This window comes from Phragmites australis, chromosome 15 (genome assembly GCF_958298935.1).
Source record: "Phragmites australis chromosome 15, lpPhrAust1.1, whole genome shotgun sequence".
NCBI classification, from domain to species: Eukaryota; Viridiplantae; Streptophyta; class Magnoliopsida; order Poales; family Poaceae; genus Phragmites; species Phragmites australis.
The window spans coordinates 1,689,298-1,707,245 of NC_084935.1; the positions used below are offsets into that span (position 1 = coordinate 1,689,298).

The 17,948-nt window shown below is 42.6% G+C and overlaps 3 protein-coding genes across 4 annotated transcripts; all 3 read left to right on the forward strand.

Annotated features, from left to right (window-relative positions):
• The first annotated feature begins 4,357 nt into the window (after positions 1-4,357).
• On the forward strand, positions 4,358-5,884 carry LOC133891914 (uncharacterized). Of its 2 annotated transcripts, none has more exons than XM_062332624.1 (3): positions 4,358-4,524; positions 5,588-5,727; positions 5,841-5,884. In XM_062332624.1, the coding sequence occupies exons 1-3, from the start codon at positions 4,358-4,360 to the stop codon at positions 5,882-5,884; spliced, it is 351 nt and encodes a 116-aa protein (XP_062188608.1). The 2 variants fall into 2 exon arrangements, with proteins under 2 accessions (XP_062188608.1, XP_062188607.1); XM_062332623.1 differs by having other exon boundaries at positions 5,588-5,720; positions 5,834-5,884.
• Positions 5,885-7,608: 1,724 nt separating this feature from the next.
• On the forward strand, positions 7,609-9,539 carry LOC133891906 (uncharacterized). The gene is made up of 4 exons (XM_062332612.1): positions 7,609-7,769; positions 8,888-8,927; positions 9,016-9,116; positions 9,197-9,539. The coding sequence occupies exons 1-4, from the start codon at positions 7,692-7,694 to the stop codon at positions 9,281-9,283; spliced, it is 306 nt and encodes a 101-aa protein (XP_062188596.1). The 5' UTR covers positions 7,609-7,691; the 3' UTR covers positions 9,284-9,539.
• A 1,262-nt stretch (positions 9,540-10,801) lies between these two features.
• Positions 10,802-16,044, forward strand: LOC133893138 (E3 ubiquitin-protein ligase AIRP2-like). Its single transcript, XM_062334104.1, has 5 exons — positions 10,802-10,954; positions 13,218-13,368; positions 13,466-13,532; positions 13,617-13,851; positions 15,407-16,044. The coding sequence occupies exons 1-5, from the start codon at positions 10,890-10,892 to the stop codon at positions 15,615-15,617; spliced, it is 729 nt and encodes a 242-aa protein (XP_062190088.1). The 5' UTR covers positions 10,802-10,889; the 3' UTR covers positions 15,618-16,044.
• Positions 16,045-17,948: the final 1,904 nt, after the last annotated feature.

Here is a 17,948-nt window from a genome sequence, read left to right on the forward strand (position 1 = left end):
TATTTAGGATTTTCACTTGTGAAAAATCCGTTAGTTTATTTTTCGGTGCAAGTTTAGGCTAACAGTAAAAAGGGACAATATTTTATGAAAATACATATTTACCCCCTCTAAACGACATCATTATAATTTCATAGTGGGCCTGTTCTTCCCGCTAGGTACAACCACCTCCCTCACTCGAGCCACCACGTCCTCGCCTCTCTCCCTCTCCTCACTCGCCTGCTCTCTCTCGGCCGAGCCAGCCACCACCGCAGCAGATCGAGCAAAGCATGTTGTGGAGCACCCAACCACCTCTCCTCGCCACCTGTCACTAGATCTGGTCAAGAAGCATCACATGAGCTTCCTCGCCTCCTCCTCGACACATCTCGTCGATCGCGGCTCGCTGACACGCCTCCTTTCTTCCTCACGACCGGCTGCCTTAAGCTCTCCTCCGCCTCCACGCCGACCGCCGCCTTTGGCCACCCTCCGCTCCATCTGACCCCACGATGAGATTCACCGCGGTCTGTGGAGCCTCAGTGGCCCCTCATTTCCCTATCTCCCTCAGTAGATCGAGCCACCGTCGTGCAACCCGACACACGCAGCCATGGACCTCCATCGCCGGTGTGCATGCTGCCGTCACCCCCCCAAAACATATTCCTCTCATCACGCTGGTCCTCCTGGTACTAACATCCCGTCGAGCTTCGTCGTCGGCGACGGGTCAAAGGATCGGTCAAATTGATCCCTTTTTGCAATGTAGGTAGAGGAGAGAGAAGGGAGAGATGAGCTTTAGCCTTTAGGTTTACCTATGTATTGTATTGCCCGCATTTGTAAAAATAGAGGAAAAAAGTTGACTAGAGTGATTTTGCATGATGTTAGTTCTGATTTGCAAAGAAAAGTGTTCCGAGGAGGGTGGCTAATCTGCTTAATGGTGAACAAATAGGTGTGCTCTCATTACCATTTTAGGTAGGATGAGCAATTGGGAATTGCTGCTCTGTTTAAGTAAATGATGTTTTGATGCCATACTATGAGTGAATGTTTCTTATTGATGCATGTTAGCCTTATAAGTGATCTTCTCATAATGTAAACTTGTCAACTATCGAGACATAAACTGTGAGAAGGTCGATTTGGAGAGGTGGAGAGCAAGGGAGAGAAACCTTGCATATGTTGTTATTTTTTTGCAATGTAATCTTCATATAGGCTGTGATTATCTAAATGGATAATTTGATTCTTATATGATGTGATCTTGCATTACAGGTAGTTAAATGCATAGCTATATTAATTTGCTAAATGCAAATAATGCGGACAACAGTGAGTTAAATTGGGATGACACTCAATTTACAAGCCCACTTGAGAAACAAGATTTTGGAGAATAGCTAGTTGTCGAAGCTACTCCAGCCGTGAAAGGAAATAAGAAGAGATAAAAAAAAAATCAGTGTAAAGGATGATTTGAAAAATAGTTGTTGTACAACTTTCAATGCATGTCTTCTCTGTCGCGATGAATATATTGACGCCTAGGCATATGATCGCCCCATTGTGGAGCATACATAGTGTAGCGAAAATGGCCCTATAAGGTTATGATTTGTGATTTTGATGATTAATAACAACATAGTCATTGAGACTAACATGTATGTGAAGAATATATGTTAGTAGGTCTCATAGATGCAATACATTAAGAAACTACCGCAATCGGGATAAAGTTTGATTGAATTGAAAAAGCCCCAAGAAGATTTGTTACACCGGAAGGTCTGGTGCAGAGGGATTGAATTCACCAGAGTATTTTGTCTAAAGGCAAAGTGAATGTTGATAACTTCACCAGATGGTCTGGTGCTCTGTGTGTTGAACTCAACAGAGTATTTCTGAGAAAGAGGAGAATACTGAGGATCTCACCGGATAGTCCGGTGATATACACAGGGTAGCACCGGAGTATTTATTGCAAAGAAGAATGCAAGTGCAGAAGACTAGAGATCAACCCACTGGATGGTGCAGTGCTTGCTTTGTGCACACCGGATTATAGCATCAGAGCATTTCTTACAGATGCGACTTCAAAGTGCTGATGAAAGAAGAACAACACACCGAAAAGTCTGGTGCTCTGAAGATGAATATACTAGAGTATTTTACACAGAGAGGCTGTAAAGGTTTGGATGGTTCAAGATAACTCATCGGAAGGTTCGATGATGGATTTGAAGGTACACCAAAGTATCTAATGTTCACAGAGGCTTTGAGTGGAGTTCCAACGTCTAGTTTATGAGGTTGTACTTACTGGATAATCCGGTATTAGTACTACTGTTCTCATCGGATCATCCGGTGTTAACAGATTTTCTGAACCATTAAGAAAACGTCTAGTTGACGAGTTTGGGGCTATAAATACCATTCTACTCAGTTACTTGAATGTGTAGCATATTGCTGGAGTCTAGAGGAAAATCATACATACTTGAGAAGATATCCAAGCTACCAAAGTGTTTAAAGTGATCATTCAAGACGATTAAGCATAATATTAGAGTGAGTTGTAGCTAGGTGCTACAACTTGAAGAAGAGATCAAAGAGTGATTATAGCTTGTACCAAATGGTACGTCGGCACCTTGGAGTCTTGGTGACTCGTCAACATCTTAGATCTTGGTGGCTCAAGCTTGTTGACTAGCTAATTTGGTGTGGAGCGATAGCAAGACACATGTACAAGGAAGTGGAGACACTTACCTTGGTGGCTCAAGCGCCGAAGTGATCGCGGTGATAAGTGACTGGAAGAGAGGCTAGTTACGAGGCCTTACCTTAGTGGCTTGGTGACTCGTTGTGCTTAAGACCTTGTCTTGACGACTTAGTAACTCAAGAGCCGTGATCGTAAGAGATTTAACGATTAGAAGCATATCCTTTGTGGAGTTCTAACGTGGACTAGAGATGTCATTCATGCAATCGATACTACAAGATAAAAATCTCTTGTGCCGAGTTTGTCTCTCTACCTTATTTATGTTTCTGCATTTACATATTTACAATTTACCTTACTAGAGTATATTACAATGCTTTTGAGTGATAGAGTAAACACACTAGATAAATTTAGAGCATATTTAGATAAAAATTGAGATAGATTTATCTTGTGAAGTTTTTGGAGCCAATGTGGTTTAAATTTCCAAGTCTTAATTCATCCTTATCTTAGGACGTCATCGTTCCTTACATATAGCTTGATATTGAGTATGCTTGGTGTAATGTGGCAAGGATGAGTTCATCGTCGTCGTCATCTGACGATGACGATGACTCATTTCAATTAGAGAATGAACAATAAGGCCAATGACTTGGTATAGGAACTAGGTGAATGGGCATACATATATAGAGGTGCAAAATGTAGCTGTTGAAATATAACCGTTGAAAATGTAACCGTTGAAAATATAGTAGTTAAAAATGTAGTCGTTGAAAATGTAGCCGTTGGAAATAACACTCTTTAAATATGAAATGGTTACCTGTTAGTTATGAGATATTAATAAAATAGAGATAATTGAAATATATGGGGTCAAATGTGAGAGATTGGTTGAAACGTGCTAAGAAGTATCTGTACTACTTAAAAGATCTGTAAAGCGTCGTCGTTCCGCTCACGATTACGTTCCGCTCCCGGATTTCCCGCACTCACGATTCGCCTCCGCAAACTAATCCCCACTTTCCGTTCTTTCCGTCCCCGTCCGCGATCCACACGCCCCATTCACCAGAATGGCGGCGCACCGTCACACTCGCGTCTCTCCTTGCGATCTTCGCGCGCTCGCTTCTCGCGTGGGGCTGTCCTCCTCCTCCGCCGGTCTTGCACCGCCTCAAGCCACGCACGTCGACGCCCTGCTCCGCCCTCGCCGCTGCCCCAGTCCGCCGCCATCCCGAATCGCCACCTCCGAGCCGCCGATCTCGCACCGCCTCAAGCCGAAGCCGCACGCACGATGACGCCCTGCTCCGCCCTGGTGAACCTTCCACCTCACCACTGCCCCTGTCCGCCTCGAGAAGCTGCCCTCGAGAAGTTGCATCGCCTCGTCGAGCACGAGGGCCGCTCCGTGGCGGAGCCCGACGAGCTGGGGTACGGGTTCCTGTTCCGCCTCATGGCGTTCCGCTCCCGCATTTTCCGTGCGCCCCTCGTTCCGCATCTTCGTCCGTCCGCATCTTCGCACCGCACTAGCGCCCACACATCCGCATTGCTCGCTCGCCCGTCCGTCGCCCTCATCCCGATCCCTCTTCACCGCGCCGCCCTGCCTCCCCTCTGAGCCACCTCATCGCGGAGGCGCCAGGTCACGGCCACCACGTCCGCGCCGTTCGTCGGCCTCTAGCTCACCCTCTGGGCCATTGGATCTGAGAGTATTGTGCGCGTCGCCGGCGTGGTGTGGAAAGGGAGGGAAGGGAAAAGGAGGTGGGGGGGATGGCAGCGGCGACGCTCCGGTGGGTGCTGCAGCGACCCCGGGACGTGTCGCGGGCGGCGCGGTTCTACGCGGAGGGGCACGACTTCTGCGTCAACGTGTGCCCGCTCCGCTGGGCCGAGCTCCCGTCGTGGCCACTCAAGCTCGCGCTCGTGCGCACCAACGACAGGTGCGGCTGCTGATACTGCCCTCTCCTCGTCGTGTTCTCTGGTTCGTAGGCCTTCGGGTGGTTGTAGGGGATGCGTATTGAGAGGGGTTTGATGAAATGAGGCGGAGGGGGTTCGGCTGCTTGTTGCCGCGGTGGTGCTCCGTGCTGTGAGGTTCATGTGTTTGATGAAATGCGTGTGTGGTGCACTTGTCAGACTCTGAAAACACATTGGTGATGGCATGCATGACTGTACATTGCTAGATGTTCGGGATAGTACGTTCCTACCGAGATACAGCCAACTTTGGATCCAGTCATGAAAATCTGGGCTCCAGGAACAGAAAGAACTTTGTCCCGCTGTGCATATGAAATGGGTGTTGAAAAATCCTTCCTTTTCCAATTTCCTTATTTGCCATGAGCACCTAGCACAGCTTAGATGAGTAGCTGTGCAGGTAAGATGGAGTCACGACTAAGTAATTGTTCTCTTGCACGCTTTACAGCTTACTGGTGGCCTGGTGGGCTTCAGGCTTTTGAGCAAAAGGTTCTTTTTTTTATATGCCTGGTTGGACTTACCATAGGTCGTGTGCCCGACACCAATACATGTCAAACATGCATCGCGGCCATAGCAATGCTCCAACGTATGGTACGGCCGAAGGAGTGTTGGATCTGCGAGGTTGCAGATTGCTCATTATTCTTGAGAAAACAATGACCAAGATAAGGGATAACCCTAGATTTAATATTGCATGAAAAATACACTTCATATGTTTTCATGGTGCTTCTTGCAAGCTTAGATCAAGAACAGCCGTGGTACTCGGTGTATGAAAATATTTGATCAACTATTGGATTAATTTGTCCTCCTTAGCTTTTGTCACTTGTCAGTTCTTCTCATGTACTCTGAAGATCATCATTATATGAATATAGGATAGTGAAACATCATGTTCGTGTGGAGTATGGGGATAGTTGTATGTTAAGAAAGATATATGAATTTCCAGTTGCAAAATGTATGTTCTTGAGACATTTTAGCATGTTTTTGCAATGGGCCAGCGCATGGAATTGTAAATGTTGTCTATTTCATACATATTTGCAGTAATCTTGCATCGCAGAGAGTCTATTCTTCAATGCTGTCCTTCACTATACCAGATATCAACAGTACAGTTTCAAAATTAATGGTGCTGGGAGCTGTGTTGGATGGGTCAATCAAATACGAGATCCATGGAGAAGTATTGTGTCTATATGCACATAATTTCCATACATGATTGTATTCACGAGTCCTTCGGAAACAATTTTATGACATTATTATATTTCTCTAGAATTCCTATTTCTTTCATTGCAGGTTACAGCCTTACGATGCATCGACATGCTAGGTCTTTACAAGCTAGCTTGAAGAACTCATGCTACAAGTAAAGAAATGAAAAGCTCCTTTAATCGCTCAGAAATGACTGGTGCATGCTTATTCTTCCGGACAAAATAACTTTTAACATAAGTCAACTGGCTGGGACTCTTGTATTTAAAGTGCCAGAACAGACTACAATTCTCGCTACGATCAGTGATGGGTCTGTGGAGGTATAGAGTCTAAGCAAGGTTAATTTTTAAGTGCCTTTGCGAGTTACAAAGTATGATGGGTTTGTTTTTTGATTGTTTATTTTACTTGATGTAAGTATTAACTTTTGCATATGTTTGAAGTCAGTTTATGTAATTTTTGTTTCCGCTGCAACGCACGGGTACTCAACTAGTAAATGATAAAATCAGAATGAGGAGCCTCTAAATCAGAGGAATAGGAGGTTAAATACGAGTAACCGATTAGAGTCGCTCTTATTAGTAATTGTGCTTCTCACGAATTCACGATGGTAGGAGGCTAAATAAGATTATTTTTTTGGGTACGGAGGCTAAATAAGATTAGTGCACCCTAAATTCGTTATCTTGATATTAGTCCTGCAAAGCGTTGAGGTATTTCACGCATGGGGACAGTTCACACGTGTAACGAGCATTTTACCAAATAAATATCAGTCCAAAAACGGATGGGTGCATCGAAAGTGGGACTCGTAAAGATTTTTTTTAAAAAATCTTATAAAGGTTGCAATTAGACAAATTGTACGCTTTGGCCGCTATATTGATGATGTGGCTTGTCATCTAGCAAGGACTTGGATTTACTATTGAACTTGCTCTTTGAAGTGATGAAGTGGATAACATGAATTTTAATTTGTTGAACTTGAATATCCGATATCCCACATTTCCTTACTTAGATGGATTTGAAATTAGAAGCCCATAATTTTCACTAATGCCGCAGAATATGAGAGATTTTTTTCATCAACTATAGGAAATGGTCTTACACGGTAGTATACTCTTATATTATCCGAAAGAAAACACAGAGATTCTGACAACATACTCTTCTCAGCCTAATGTGAAATAAGGAAACAAACCTTGCCGTCCTCCTCTCTCAGCATCTTAAAATGTATTATATACATTTTAGAAAAAAATATACTTTACTTATAAAGTAGTATATACATATCAGGAAATAATCTCCATATATCAGAAAGTAATATATACTTTAATTATAACGGGATCAACTATGGACTGAGCTAGAAGTATGTACTCTCCGGAGAGCGGACTGCATATATAACACATATGTATGTATATAGGAAAACCAGTATGCATTTCCGTTAGTACGTACTCCGATTTGATCCATAGTTGATTCTATTATAACTGAAGTATATACTACTTTTTGAGATGTATATACTATTTTCTGAGATGCATATATTTGTTTATAAATAAAATATTTTTTAGATATATATACTACTTTTATGATATACATACTCCTTTCCAAACCGACATTATAAAGGGAGTATATACACCGGAGTATAAAAAAGCTTCCGATATATCTCATTTTTAGAGTACGTTGCCATGACATTTGGATGGGCCTTTACTGACTGGAACCTCAATCACAACTGCCTACTTCAACGGGCCCATGGACTGCTGGGCAGCAATCATAACGGCCTACCCATACGGGCCTTGATGGGCTTGTAGCAACAGCAGAAATCAGCCTGTGTGATCTCCTGGGCCACAAGTCCGTTGACTTCATCGCGCTCCATCCACTTCCACTTGTCCCACCAAAAATCCCTTGACCAGTCCGTAGTCTCCTCTCGAATCCGAGGGCTCGAGCAGGGTTTCCGTCGCTGCGACGGACGGCGAGCATGGCGGCGGGCGATGCCCACGCGGCGGGGCTGGATGAGGCCCTCAAGCCCTTCCAGGAGAGAGCTTCCGAGGCCGAGGTTCGCTCGCTTGTCTCCCGAGCTCCTCAACACCTGTGATTCCGTTCGGTTTAAGTTAGATTAGGCAGGCCTTGGTTGACAGTGATCTGGTAGCTCCTCTGCTCTTCCTGGGCAGCGGTGGGTTTGGTTTGGAAGCAATTGGCGCCGTAAGATGCCACGTTTTTGTTCAGGAATTAGAAGATACGGGAAAGGATTTATCTGTTATGCTTACTTTGGAGAAAATTGGTGAGGCTTTGTGGGCAAATAACCACAAGCAGCTTTTTAGATATCTTGCTATTTATTTTCAGAATCGGATCCATAAGACCATAGGTTGAGATTTCGGATGTGTGAACCCAAGCAAATGCTTGAGAAATTCCAACTTTTACTACTACGTCATTGCATAGATTTGTAGTATCCAATACCCCCTCCATTTCTTTTACTTGTATTATCAATTGCTACGAAACCAATATATTATTAAAAGATATGTGTTATATAAATTTATTGATACATCTTTTGCACACTAAACATACGCATAATTTGATTAACTGTTGGTAAAAAATTACGAAGTTGACTTTTTTAATCCTAATACGCCCTATATTTTGAAACGGAGGGAGTATTACAAGGCATAAGATTATGTAATTAACACTCAATCTGCTATAGCCTATAGGAGGGATAACATATTTCCAGCTATGGAGAAAATCCAATGTATTACGAACCAACAAATTTCGGTTGCTTCCATATGTACTACTGCATTGAAGACTTTTCAATTTCCACCATACTGGCAACGCAAGCGCCTAACTTAGTAACTAGCAACCTAGCATGTTTTTCTACTACAACATTATATACCAGGCTACCATAGACCATATGTTCTACTACTGCAGTATCACCTACCCGGCTACCATGCTGGCTATGTTCTATGGATAACTACCGGTCTAAGCTGTACTTTGTGGGTTGCTGTCTCTTATGTTTCTTTATCAAAAGTCATCGTGATGTGATGTGATGTGTTGACCAGTCTAATGGAAGCCCGTGGTAATCTTATCATGCTTGGTTAGAGTGGTTACACTAATGCTTAATATGTATATGTGGTTGTCTCGATGTCATCGTTCCTAATTTTATGGTTGTTTCCTTTCGTCTTGCAGATACGCTTAGCAAAGCTGGAAACCTTGCTGTACAACAAAGGTAATTTGATATGGTTTTGGTATTCCAGATGAGCTTATTGATGAGAGATCAGAGAAGTCCCTAATTCCCTCCTTACATGATTTACTAGATGGTCTGAACAGTGGATCTGAGACAAGTTCCTCTGCCATGAAAGATCTTCAGTCAAAGCTGGACGCAGTTAGTGCAGAATGCCTGGCTGAAAAGGACAAGGTAATCTGTTTTTCTTGACTGTCGCCATCATACAGCTGTTGATCTCTATATAACCACATCTTGTCTCATAAACCTTGTAGAACAAGAAGCTAGTCATGGAGAACGAGAAGCTCCAGTATCGCATCACCCATCTTATTCGGGCAATTAAAGAGGCAGAATCAAGATAGAATACGCCTGATCAGGTCGATGTAAAGCCTGATATAGAAGTATCCTATCTTGTTGAGCCTTCTCATTATTGTTGAATTTAGCTTAAACTGTTGTTGTGATCTTGATGGGTCTTGTTGGTTAAAACTGCATCGAACTATCGATCAGAACTACATGTACACAGTTGTATGTTTTCACCTGACACCATTTTGGAAGATGATTGTTCAGTGTTGAACATTGGAATGCATACTGTTATTTGAATTGACAGTTCTTATGTAATCTTTTGCTTCCCTTTATATCTAGCAACATGTAGTGTTGTAGTGTGTGGTAATCTGCTCAGCTGACATTGGAGCCGGGTGGTTGAAGGAAAGATCTTTAGAAAGAAAGAGGGGTTTTCACTGATAATAGCAAGACAACTTTCATGATTTCATCATGCTTCATGCTAAGAGGGCAGGGGGCAAAAGCTTGTAGCTTTACTTGTATTTCACATTATCTCCTTTACATGCACACATGCAAGCTCTATCACTAGAAAATGATCCTCGGATCATGATTCATGCTAGCTAGTCAATGTTTTCAGCAATCAACAGATATGTTGCGTTTGAATCATCTGACAGTGATTCAAATAATCTGTTTGAATCACAAATCACAGAAATTCAATCTTCATTACACGCATATCAACTAACCATCTCGATCATTCATTGCATTTCGCTACATAAAAAAAATCACACAAAAAGCATTTCCTTTCAGAAAATACCAAAACAAGCGAGAAAATCACACTTCATATGATTCCCAACTTTTAGTGCAGGGGTGATACAACTCTATCCACCAAAATTTAAATTACGTGTTCATGAGTTATACATTTGTGAGTATTTTTATTGATTTTATTTATAGTCTCGTGATAGGTGTTTATTGATGGGTGGATGAGGGAAGGAAATTTTATGAGACTCGGTTTCACAGAAAAATTATCTCTGGTGTATGCCACGTATCCCCGTCTTCCTTTCAGTTGTACATATTAGTCGTGGATCAGCGAAGGACTATATAAATCAGAATCTCGTAGAGATCTTTCGGTGAAATGTCGTGCTAAGTTGACCTTCTAATAGAAAAAAGTGATTATCTACTAATTGTCCCATACAGCATGATTACGTGTAATTACGGCCGTCTAATAAAGACTTCAACCGGGCGGGACGAAACCAAAACGGACATGGCTAGCCAACACACCACACCTTCCAGAAACGTACGTGGCAACCTCCCGTGACCCCAACCCGCCCGGATCCGCCTCCATGACATGTGGGACCAAGTATCGCGTGTTCACGCGTCAGAGGGTCTCGACCGTCACTGTACTACTCCCCTCCCGTGCACGCAAGGCACCCGGAGTGAAAGCGAGAGGGCGTGAGCTTTAAATGGCCCCGCCACTAACCCACCGCCACTTGAGCCGTGCCGTTTACCGAAGCGGGAGCCCACGGAAGTGATTGGGGCGCTGCGCCGCGCGGATCGGGAGGAGCGGAGGCAGCTAGGGTTCGGGGGAGGTTTTGGGCGGAGGCGGAGGTCGCTGCGGCTGGGGGGGGGGTGGTGCTGGGATTTGGATGGTCGCGGCGGCGCGGTGGTGGAGTTATCCCGGTGGCGGTGCTCATGGGCAAGTCGTTCAGGGACTCGCTCAAGGTGCTCGAGGCCGACATCCAGCACGCCAACTCGCTGTGAGTGAGCTCACCTCATTTCAATTGATGTTTTTTTTATACTGCTCCTGTTTCCCAGTACGTTGAGGTGGGCCACTATGCATATTGGTACTAGTAGCTTACCACAAATTGCTGTGTTAATTTGAGGTCTGGAGTGGAGTGGGTTAGAGATTAGACCATGGGATGCCACTGTCTGCGCAAATGTAATCGCACTGGATACGGCTTATTCTGTTGTGGTTTCCGTTCAATCCTGACTCCCGAGAAGAGCTTGATTAGAAGCGAACATTTGCACTAGTCACCTTAGCTCGTTGGTTCTGTTGTAGAATATGCGATAATATGAGCATAGATTTTGTTCCACATATACAAAGGCATAACAGAGTGTACTCAGTATACAAGGCCTTTGAAAATATTGACAGTAGAGCATAAAGATCAATTTCCAAAGTCATGTAAACACCAAATTCTAGACAGCAGGAACATAATTTGTAAGAAATTGCTCTCAGGAAGTAAAAGACAACTGGCCCCAGGACTAACAAGATCCTGCCCCCTAATTGTCCTATTGAAAACATCACTGACTGGAATGATTTCTAAGATAACAGCTAGCTATAGAACCTGAGCAATTTCTCTAGATTTATAACATCATCTTGGGCGATGTTGCTGTCCCAAAACAAAGCATACACGTGCTGACCAGATAAAACAAAGACAGAGATGTAATTGATCAGCTACTGCAATTAGAATCAAAATTGACAAGCACACTCTGCACTGACAGCAGCATCCAATCAGGAATCGCCCAATAGGTAGACCCCCGGAGTTCAAAATCAAACATATGCCTCGGTGCACAAGAACAGATCAGGAACATACATCGACTGAAACATCTAGGGCTACCAAAATGTCGAGAGACTAGAGAATTCACATGTCTTTCTATTGTACTCAGAAATCATGTCCAGTCTCAGTATCAACATATATCATAAAGCATCTACAAGTATATAACCATGTTGTACAGAATAGAAAGGATGAGGAAAACTCACAAAGTAACTTGCTGAAACGTGCAAATGACCAAGGCAATGCACAGCTTTACAACCGTTGTCCCAGAAATCCGATCACCCGCCAGTTGCGCCGTTGAGAGGGAAGATGGAGATACAAAGCCTCAACCGCACAGCCACTGCAAGTGCGGGCAAGCCTCGGCGTTCACAGCTCCAATAAGCCCCAACACAAGAGCTCCACCACCAAATCACCCGAGTACCGAAGCACCAGAGCCAGAATTGGAGCCCCCCTTCGATCAAGTTCAAAGATGCAACCGAAAACAGGGAGAAATCAGTGGAGATCCAAAGAAGGAGGGGAAGTTTTCTACTCTTTTTACTGATAGAAGGAGCCTACCCTCTAGCCCCGCACAATCCTCGAAGGAATCGGGGAAGGCGGTTGCACCGCCACCGCCGCCCCAGAGTTGCTGCCAGCTCTCCTCTCTTTCTCATTTTCTCTTGATTTTTCTTAACCCTAGCCGAGCAGCAGCTGCTGCCCCATTTGTGCAACCAACCCGTCATGGGCTTTGGGCCACATATCCACCAACAGGCCAGCAAAACCAAAGAGAAATAGCCCAAGAAAAGAAAACATTAAAATTCATATTTTCTTCAACAGGTTCCACTCATAATTAGATATGATGCGTTGTTGATTGTGACACCTCGAATGAGATTTCCCCCACGTTTATTGCTTCAACTTTGATGTTGGGTATATATACCACTTTACTTTAGTTATATATTTGGGGTATAATTAGTATGTGTAAACAACTAAAGTTTTCTGCTGGTAGCTTTTCACGCTGACACCTGTCAACAAATCTGCTACTTTTTGGCCAAATCTCTTTTAGCAGTGAAGCCCTGTTGTGTAGCGCTTTTGAGTTACCATCATGGAATTCCTCTTGCTTAGGTGCCATGTTGTTCCGCTATTTGGCCAAATTCATCTTTTTTGGCCGTGAAGAACCATTTTATAACACTGGGATTTGCCATGCACTCCCACTTGAGTGAAGATGTGGTGGCTCTTCATTATTGCCATCATTGATTTCTATCATCCTTTAGGAATTGTGATGGAATTCGTAGTCCACAAATATACAAGACACCATGAGAGCTAATATTGTGAAGGAATTTGTAATCATGAATTGAACTATGGTTCATGGTTTGTTTCCCACCTTAGATGTTTGAGCATTAGTTGGTCTAGCAAGTCATCATTTAGGTTTCCCATAACTTTAGTACCTTACTGAGAATTCATTGCTAATTATTTTGTTTGTCAAATGCAGTGCTTCTGAATTTCGGAGGGAATATGATGGTGCCTGCCTTCAGATGAGGATGGCATACTGCCCTGCAGCCCACTTTTTCCTTTTTCTTGTGCAGTGGACAGATTGCAGCTTTGCTGGTGCACTTGGGCTGTTGAGGATTCTAATTTATAAGGTTGACAATCATTTCTGTCTTAGAGCCAGGTTTCTGTCCCTTCTTTTATGGTTGAGTTGGCGCTTTGGTTAACATTACAATTATATTAAATGTGCAGGTTTATGCTGATGGGACAACAACCATGTCTACTCATGAAAGAAAAGCAAGCATCAGGGAATTTTATGGTATAGTGCGAACCATTCGAACCATATTTGCTTTGCTCCTTTATTATCTTTAATTGCTTATTCATTAGGTCTCTTTTTTGGCAGCTGTCATATTTCCTTCTTTGATGCAATTACATGAAGGAATCAATGAAGTGGAGGACAACAGACAGAAAGCAATATGTATAGAGAGGTATAGAAGGCGAGATGAGGATCAGAAAATGGTGATATCAGAGATTGATGATGATATAGAGGATGAATGTGTCATATGTATGGAGATAAACAGCAAAGTTGTTCTTCCAACTTGTAGCCATGCTATGTGCATTAAATGCTACCGTGACTGGTACAAATTTGCACTCCCATTTCTAAAGTTTTTTGGGATATGTTAGCTATTCTGTTCTTGCGACAATTAAGTACTTCTGCATGCTCATGACAAAATGCTATGCCTTCAGTATGTGAGATAATTTCTGATTATCATGCAAGATGAAATGCTATGCCTTCAGTACATGAGATAATTTCTAACTTTCATGCAATAATGCATATTTAGCACACCTGTACATGTATATATTTAGGCATAGAGCCCTCACGATGGATACAAGTGCCATTCGTAACAATTAGTACCAAACTGAAAGGAAGCATCAGTCTGTTCATCTGGTTACTTGCTAGAAAACTATCCGGTCCCTTTCTTGCTTGCCTGACACCCCCCGCCCCTCCCAATTTCATTTATGGGATCATTCACCCTTTTGAACTCTTGATCCTGAATCATGACCCCAACTGGCCATTTTGCTTTGCTTGCTGTTGTGGCATGCATTCTTATACTGCCACGTTCCAGAAATATGCTGGTTGATCTTCACAGGAGGTTTGATGGGCAACAAACTGTAATGGAAAAACCTTGCTTCAGATCCCCTTACAGCTGCTTGATATCAGCTGCCACTCCTGCTCTTTTGATGTTTGACTAGCTTTGCATGTAATGTTTACTGTCTTATGGTATAGGTAGAAGTAGAGGTTGAGGAACTTGAAACCTTCAAGATACTGTTCATCACTTCGTCCAAATAACCGGCCTTGTATTTTTCTTAATTCTTTTTTCAATGCACATGTTGCCACGAAACCAGAATTTAGGAATGGGTGTTGCAAACTTGAATAATAGCATGCTAGTGCAGCCTCAATTAATTAAATGGCAATGCTGGTATTAGCAAGGCTCTATGCAGCCAAAAGTTAGATAGGGAACTCGTGTGGAACAACATGTGGTGATGTGTATTGCAGGCCAAGATACATGTGAGGTGGAGTTCTCTTTGTTAGGTCTGAATTTAAGGGTACCAAGGATATTACTGAACAAAATCCTAAATTTGTTGGCGCTGGTTGTCTATACTTGCCGGATAGTGTTCCTATGTTTCGGTGACTGTTGGAGTGTTTTCCATAAGGAATATCCACGGACCTTCTTTGCTTAGAAGTTAGAACATGCCATGTCATCTTCTGCTTCAGTTTGGATTTAGGTTTTCCCATTATTGAGAAACAAAACAAAACCTTAAGAAATTCAAGTGAAGTGCAAAAGGATTTTTTTGTGAGATTATGTCCCACTTGTGAATATTAGTTTATCTGGGACTGGGGACTCGGCTATCAGTCTGACACTGCAAGAATGGGGGATTCATTTGTATAACTGCCCAAACTGTTCTTTTATTTGAATTAATGTTACATCAATCCAAAAGGACTAGGATCGTTTGTTTTGTGTGCTCTCTTAACATGTTATTGCAGCACTAGCATGGGGTTTGCTACTGTGAATCTGGCCATCACTGTCTAGTGTACAGTCTTATATCTTTCAGATTCTTCCACTGAATTTCTTCTTTTTTCGAGGGCTATCTAATCTATGTTGTTCTAAGCGTCTTATGGTATTGCTGCAGGAGATCAAGATCCCAGTCCTGTCCATTCTGCCGCGACAGCCTCAAGAGGGTAAACTCCGCCGACCTGTGGATATACACGGATGACAGGGACGTTGTCGACATGGCTACGGTCCGAAGGGAGAACCTGAGGCGACTCTTCATGTACATAGACAAGTTGCCCACCGTTATTCCAGAATCTGTCTTTGACATCTATGATTCCCATGTGAAGTAGCGAGGGATCGTCTGCCAATTGTCTACGTGCGTGCCGGGTGCCACTTCGGCACTTCTAGTGCTGTAAGCATTGTGGAGCCCTGGGCATCTGATGCTCTGCGCTTTTTTAAGGCTCTAAGCAGCTCGCCGATGCCGAGGCTAATTTATGTAAGGAGGTATATACATGTAAGTAGAACTTGTTCTGTCACTGGTCATGTGTGAGTTAGACCGTTGTGAGGGGTTAGGATAATCTGACGCCGTCGGTCTGTAAGCAATGGATCATTGAATCGGTTTACATGTTGAACATTTCACTCGTGCTGAGCCAGGAGAAATTGCCGTTTTGAAAGCACCTGTAACTTAGTGGCTGTTCAGTATTGTGTCCTAGACATTGTAACAGTGGCTGCCTGAGGCATATGCAGGTATGTCAGTGGGGTGTTTTTGGAGTGCAACCACCATGTTTCTCCACAAGGGCCAATATGCAACCGGAAGGTTTTATCTGACAGACAATGCAGCTTCTATGTAAGCTAAAGCAAGGACTGATCTACCAGTTGGATTACACGATCTGTTAAATTCTAATCTAGTTTACCAAACAATGTTGTGGTCTGCCTTTCGCAATATTATGCAGCAGCTTTGAAAATCTCTCTTGTAAAGCCTTTCAAATGCGGAATAAATCATAAATGCAATATCCTGGTAATCAAATATGGCGAGTATGTCAGCTTACCTTCACAAAAAATGCCCTAAGTTCTTGGTTTCTTACCAACGAACGAAGGCCTTTGCCACTATGTTGGTTTATCCTTTTGCCAGAACATACCCGTGCATATCACTTGTACATATTTGTGTACATAGGATAGGACTGTACTGTTTTTTTTTTTTTTGGTATTTTAGTTCATTTTCGAGTATGCACAGTGGCCGGCCTCCGAGCTGATTGGTGGGTAGATCCACAAGGGCTTGCATTCTTGGCTACTCGTGTCTTGTTGGCACTGACCGTTTTAGTACTAAACTCCCTACTGGTTTGTTGGCTAGCTGGTGTCATGTTATCTTTGACTATTGTTATGTGGTTTCAGGTGTCATTTGTGACGTCCATGTAATCTACATCTGTTATAAGAATAATTTGAAGTATGCCAAGGATTATAAGGATTATCTACATGCTTTCCAAATTGTCATGGCTAGTGAACTACACGAAGCAGTACAAACTAACAGTGAGCAATATAACGCTATCGACATACGTCCGTGTGGAAGCACGTGTCCTTATCTAAAATAAGCACGAAAAGACATCTTATTTTCGCGGAAATGCATATGTCATGAAGCTAATACAATTTACAATTTTATCATGTAATTGTTTTGAAGTGTATGATAAAGGGTGCAATTCTAGTGAAAACTGGGTAAAAATTGGAAACTTGAAAACTCCGTCAAAAATCATATGCGAAGGTTCTATTTTTTTTAAAAAAAAAGATATATCATCTATAGCAGATGTCATATAATGGCTCCATACAAAATTTGAAGAGCAAACTCAATCCCGTTTGAGAGATGCAAAAATGACAAGTTTGGGATTTAGATGCACAAAATGACAAAATGTTGTCCTTTTGTGAATATGTGTCCGATATTTTACAATTTTGTACCTTGCCGACGGTATCGAGTTTGGTGATGCATGTCATGTGCATCTTAGCAGCTATGTCAATGGGATGACACAGTTTTCACGAGCAATATGATGTGCATTTGGGTGTTCATTGATGTTCACATGTGTCCTCTACATGTTTCTTGTTTATGATGGATGGATGTAGTTTTTAATAGCAGAAAATTGTCACTTATTAGACATGTTTATTTCACGTCTAAGTTTTTCACGTCATAGATTTTTATACAACTGTTTGACTAACTACTGTAACTATAGCAAGTCACATTTTCTTAGTTTATTGACCCACACGTCATACACTTATTTTTTTAACTGATTTTATAAGATTTATAGTTAAAAATTTGTTAGCCATATTTTTTATGACAAGCCGCACTTAGCTAAGTTTAGACGTGACAAATTTAGACGTGAAAAAAACATACCCATATATACTCAAGCGGTACAGTACCTTGAAATGGATATCTGGTTTGCCGCATGGCCATCATGCATTTCGTAATGTGTTAGCTCCTAAGTGTTGTGGGTTTGTAGCTGAGTCGGTAGTCACTAGTCAGAACGCTCCTGTTCATTTTGATCGTGTTTATGATGATTTCATTATCCTACAATTAGTACATGGTACCTGCTTCGGCGGTCGGTTTTGCGAGATGCTTTTGTGCCTGGTCCAGAAATATAATGATTTGATTATGACCGTCGAGAAATTTAATGATTTGATCATGACCATCAGAGAGA

What these genes read in the sequence shown, in the direction of transcription:
- LOC133893138 (XM_062334104.1), top strand. Translation starts at nt 10,890, where the DNA reads ATGGGCAAGTCGTTCAGGGACTCGCTCAAGGTGCTCGAGGCCGACATC. An exon ending in TGAGGATTCTAATTTATAAG is followed by an intron (nt 13,369 to 13,465) that starts GTTGACAATCAT and finishes TTAAATGTGCAG; the next exon opens with GTTTATGCTGATGGGACAAC. An exon ending in AAGCATCAGGGAATTTTATG is followed by an intron (nt 13,533 to 13,616) that starts GTATAGTGCGAA and finishes CTTTTTTGGCAG; the next exon opens with CTGTCATATTTCCTTCTTTG.
- LOC133891914 (XM_062332624.1), top strand. Translation starts at nt 4,358, where the DNA reads ATGGCAGCGGCGACGCTCCGGTGGGTGCTGCAGCGACCCCGGGACGTG. An exon ending in CTCGTGCGCACCAACGACAG is followed by an intron (nt 4,525 to 5,587) that starts GTGCGGCTGCTG and finishes ACATATTTGCAG; the next exon opens with TAATCTTGCATCGCAGAGAG. An exon ending in GATCCATGGAGAAGTATTGT is followed by an intron (nt 5,728 to 5,840) that starts GTCTATATGCAC and finishes TGCAGGTTACAG; the next exon opens with CCTTACGATGCATCGACATG.
- LOC133891906 (XM_062332612.1), top strand. Translation starts at nt 7,692, where the DNA reads ATGGCGGCGGGCGATGCCCACGCGGCGGGGCTGGATGAGGCCCTCAAG. An exon ending in AACCTTGCTGTACAACAAAG is followed by an intron (nt 8,928 to 9,015) that starts GTAATTTGATAT and finishes ATGATTTACTAG; the next exon opens with ATGGTCTGAACAGTGGATCT. An exon ending in GCCTGGCTGAAAAGGACAAG is followed by an intron (nt 9,117 to 9,196) that starts GTAATCTGTTTT and finishes TAAACCTTGTAG; the next exon opens with AACAAGAAGCTAGTCATGGA.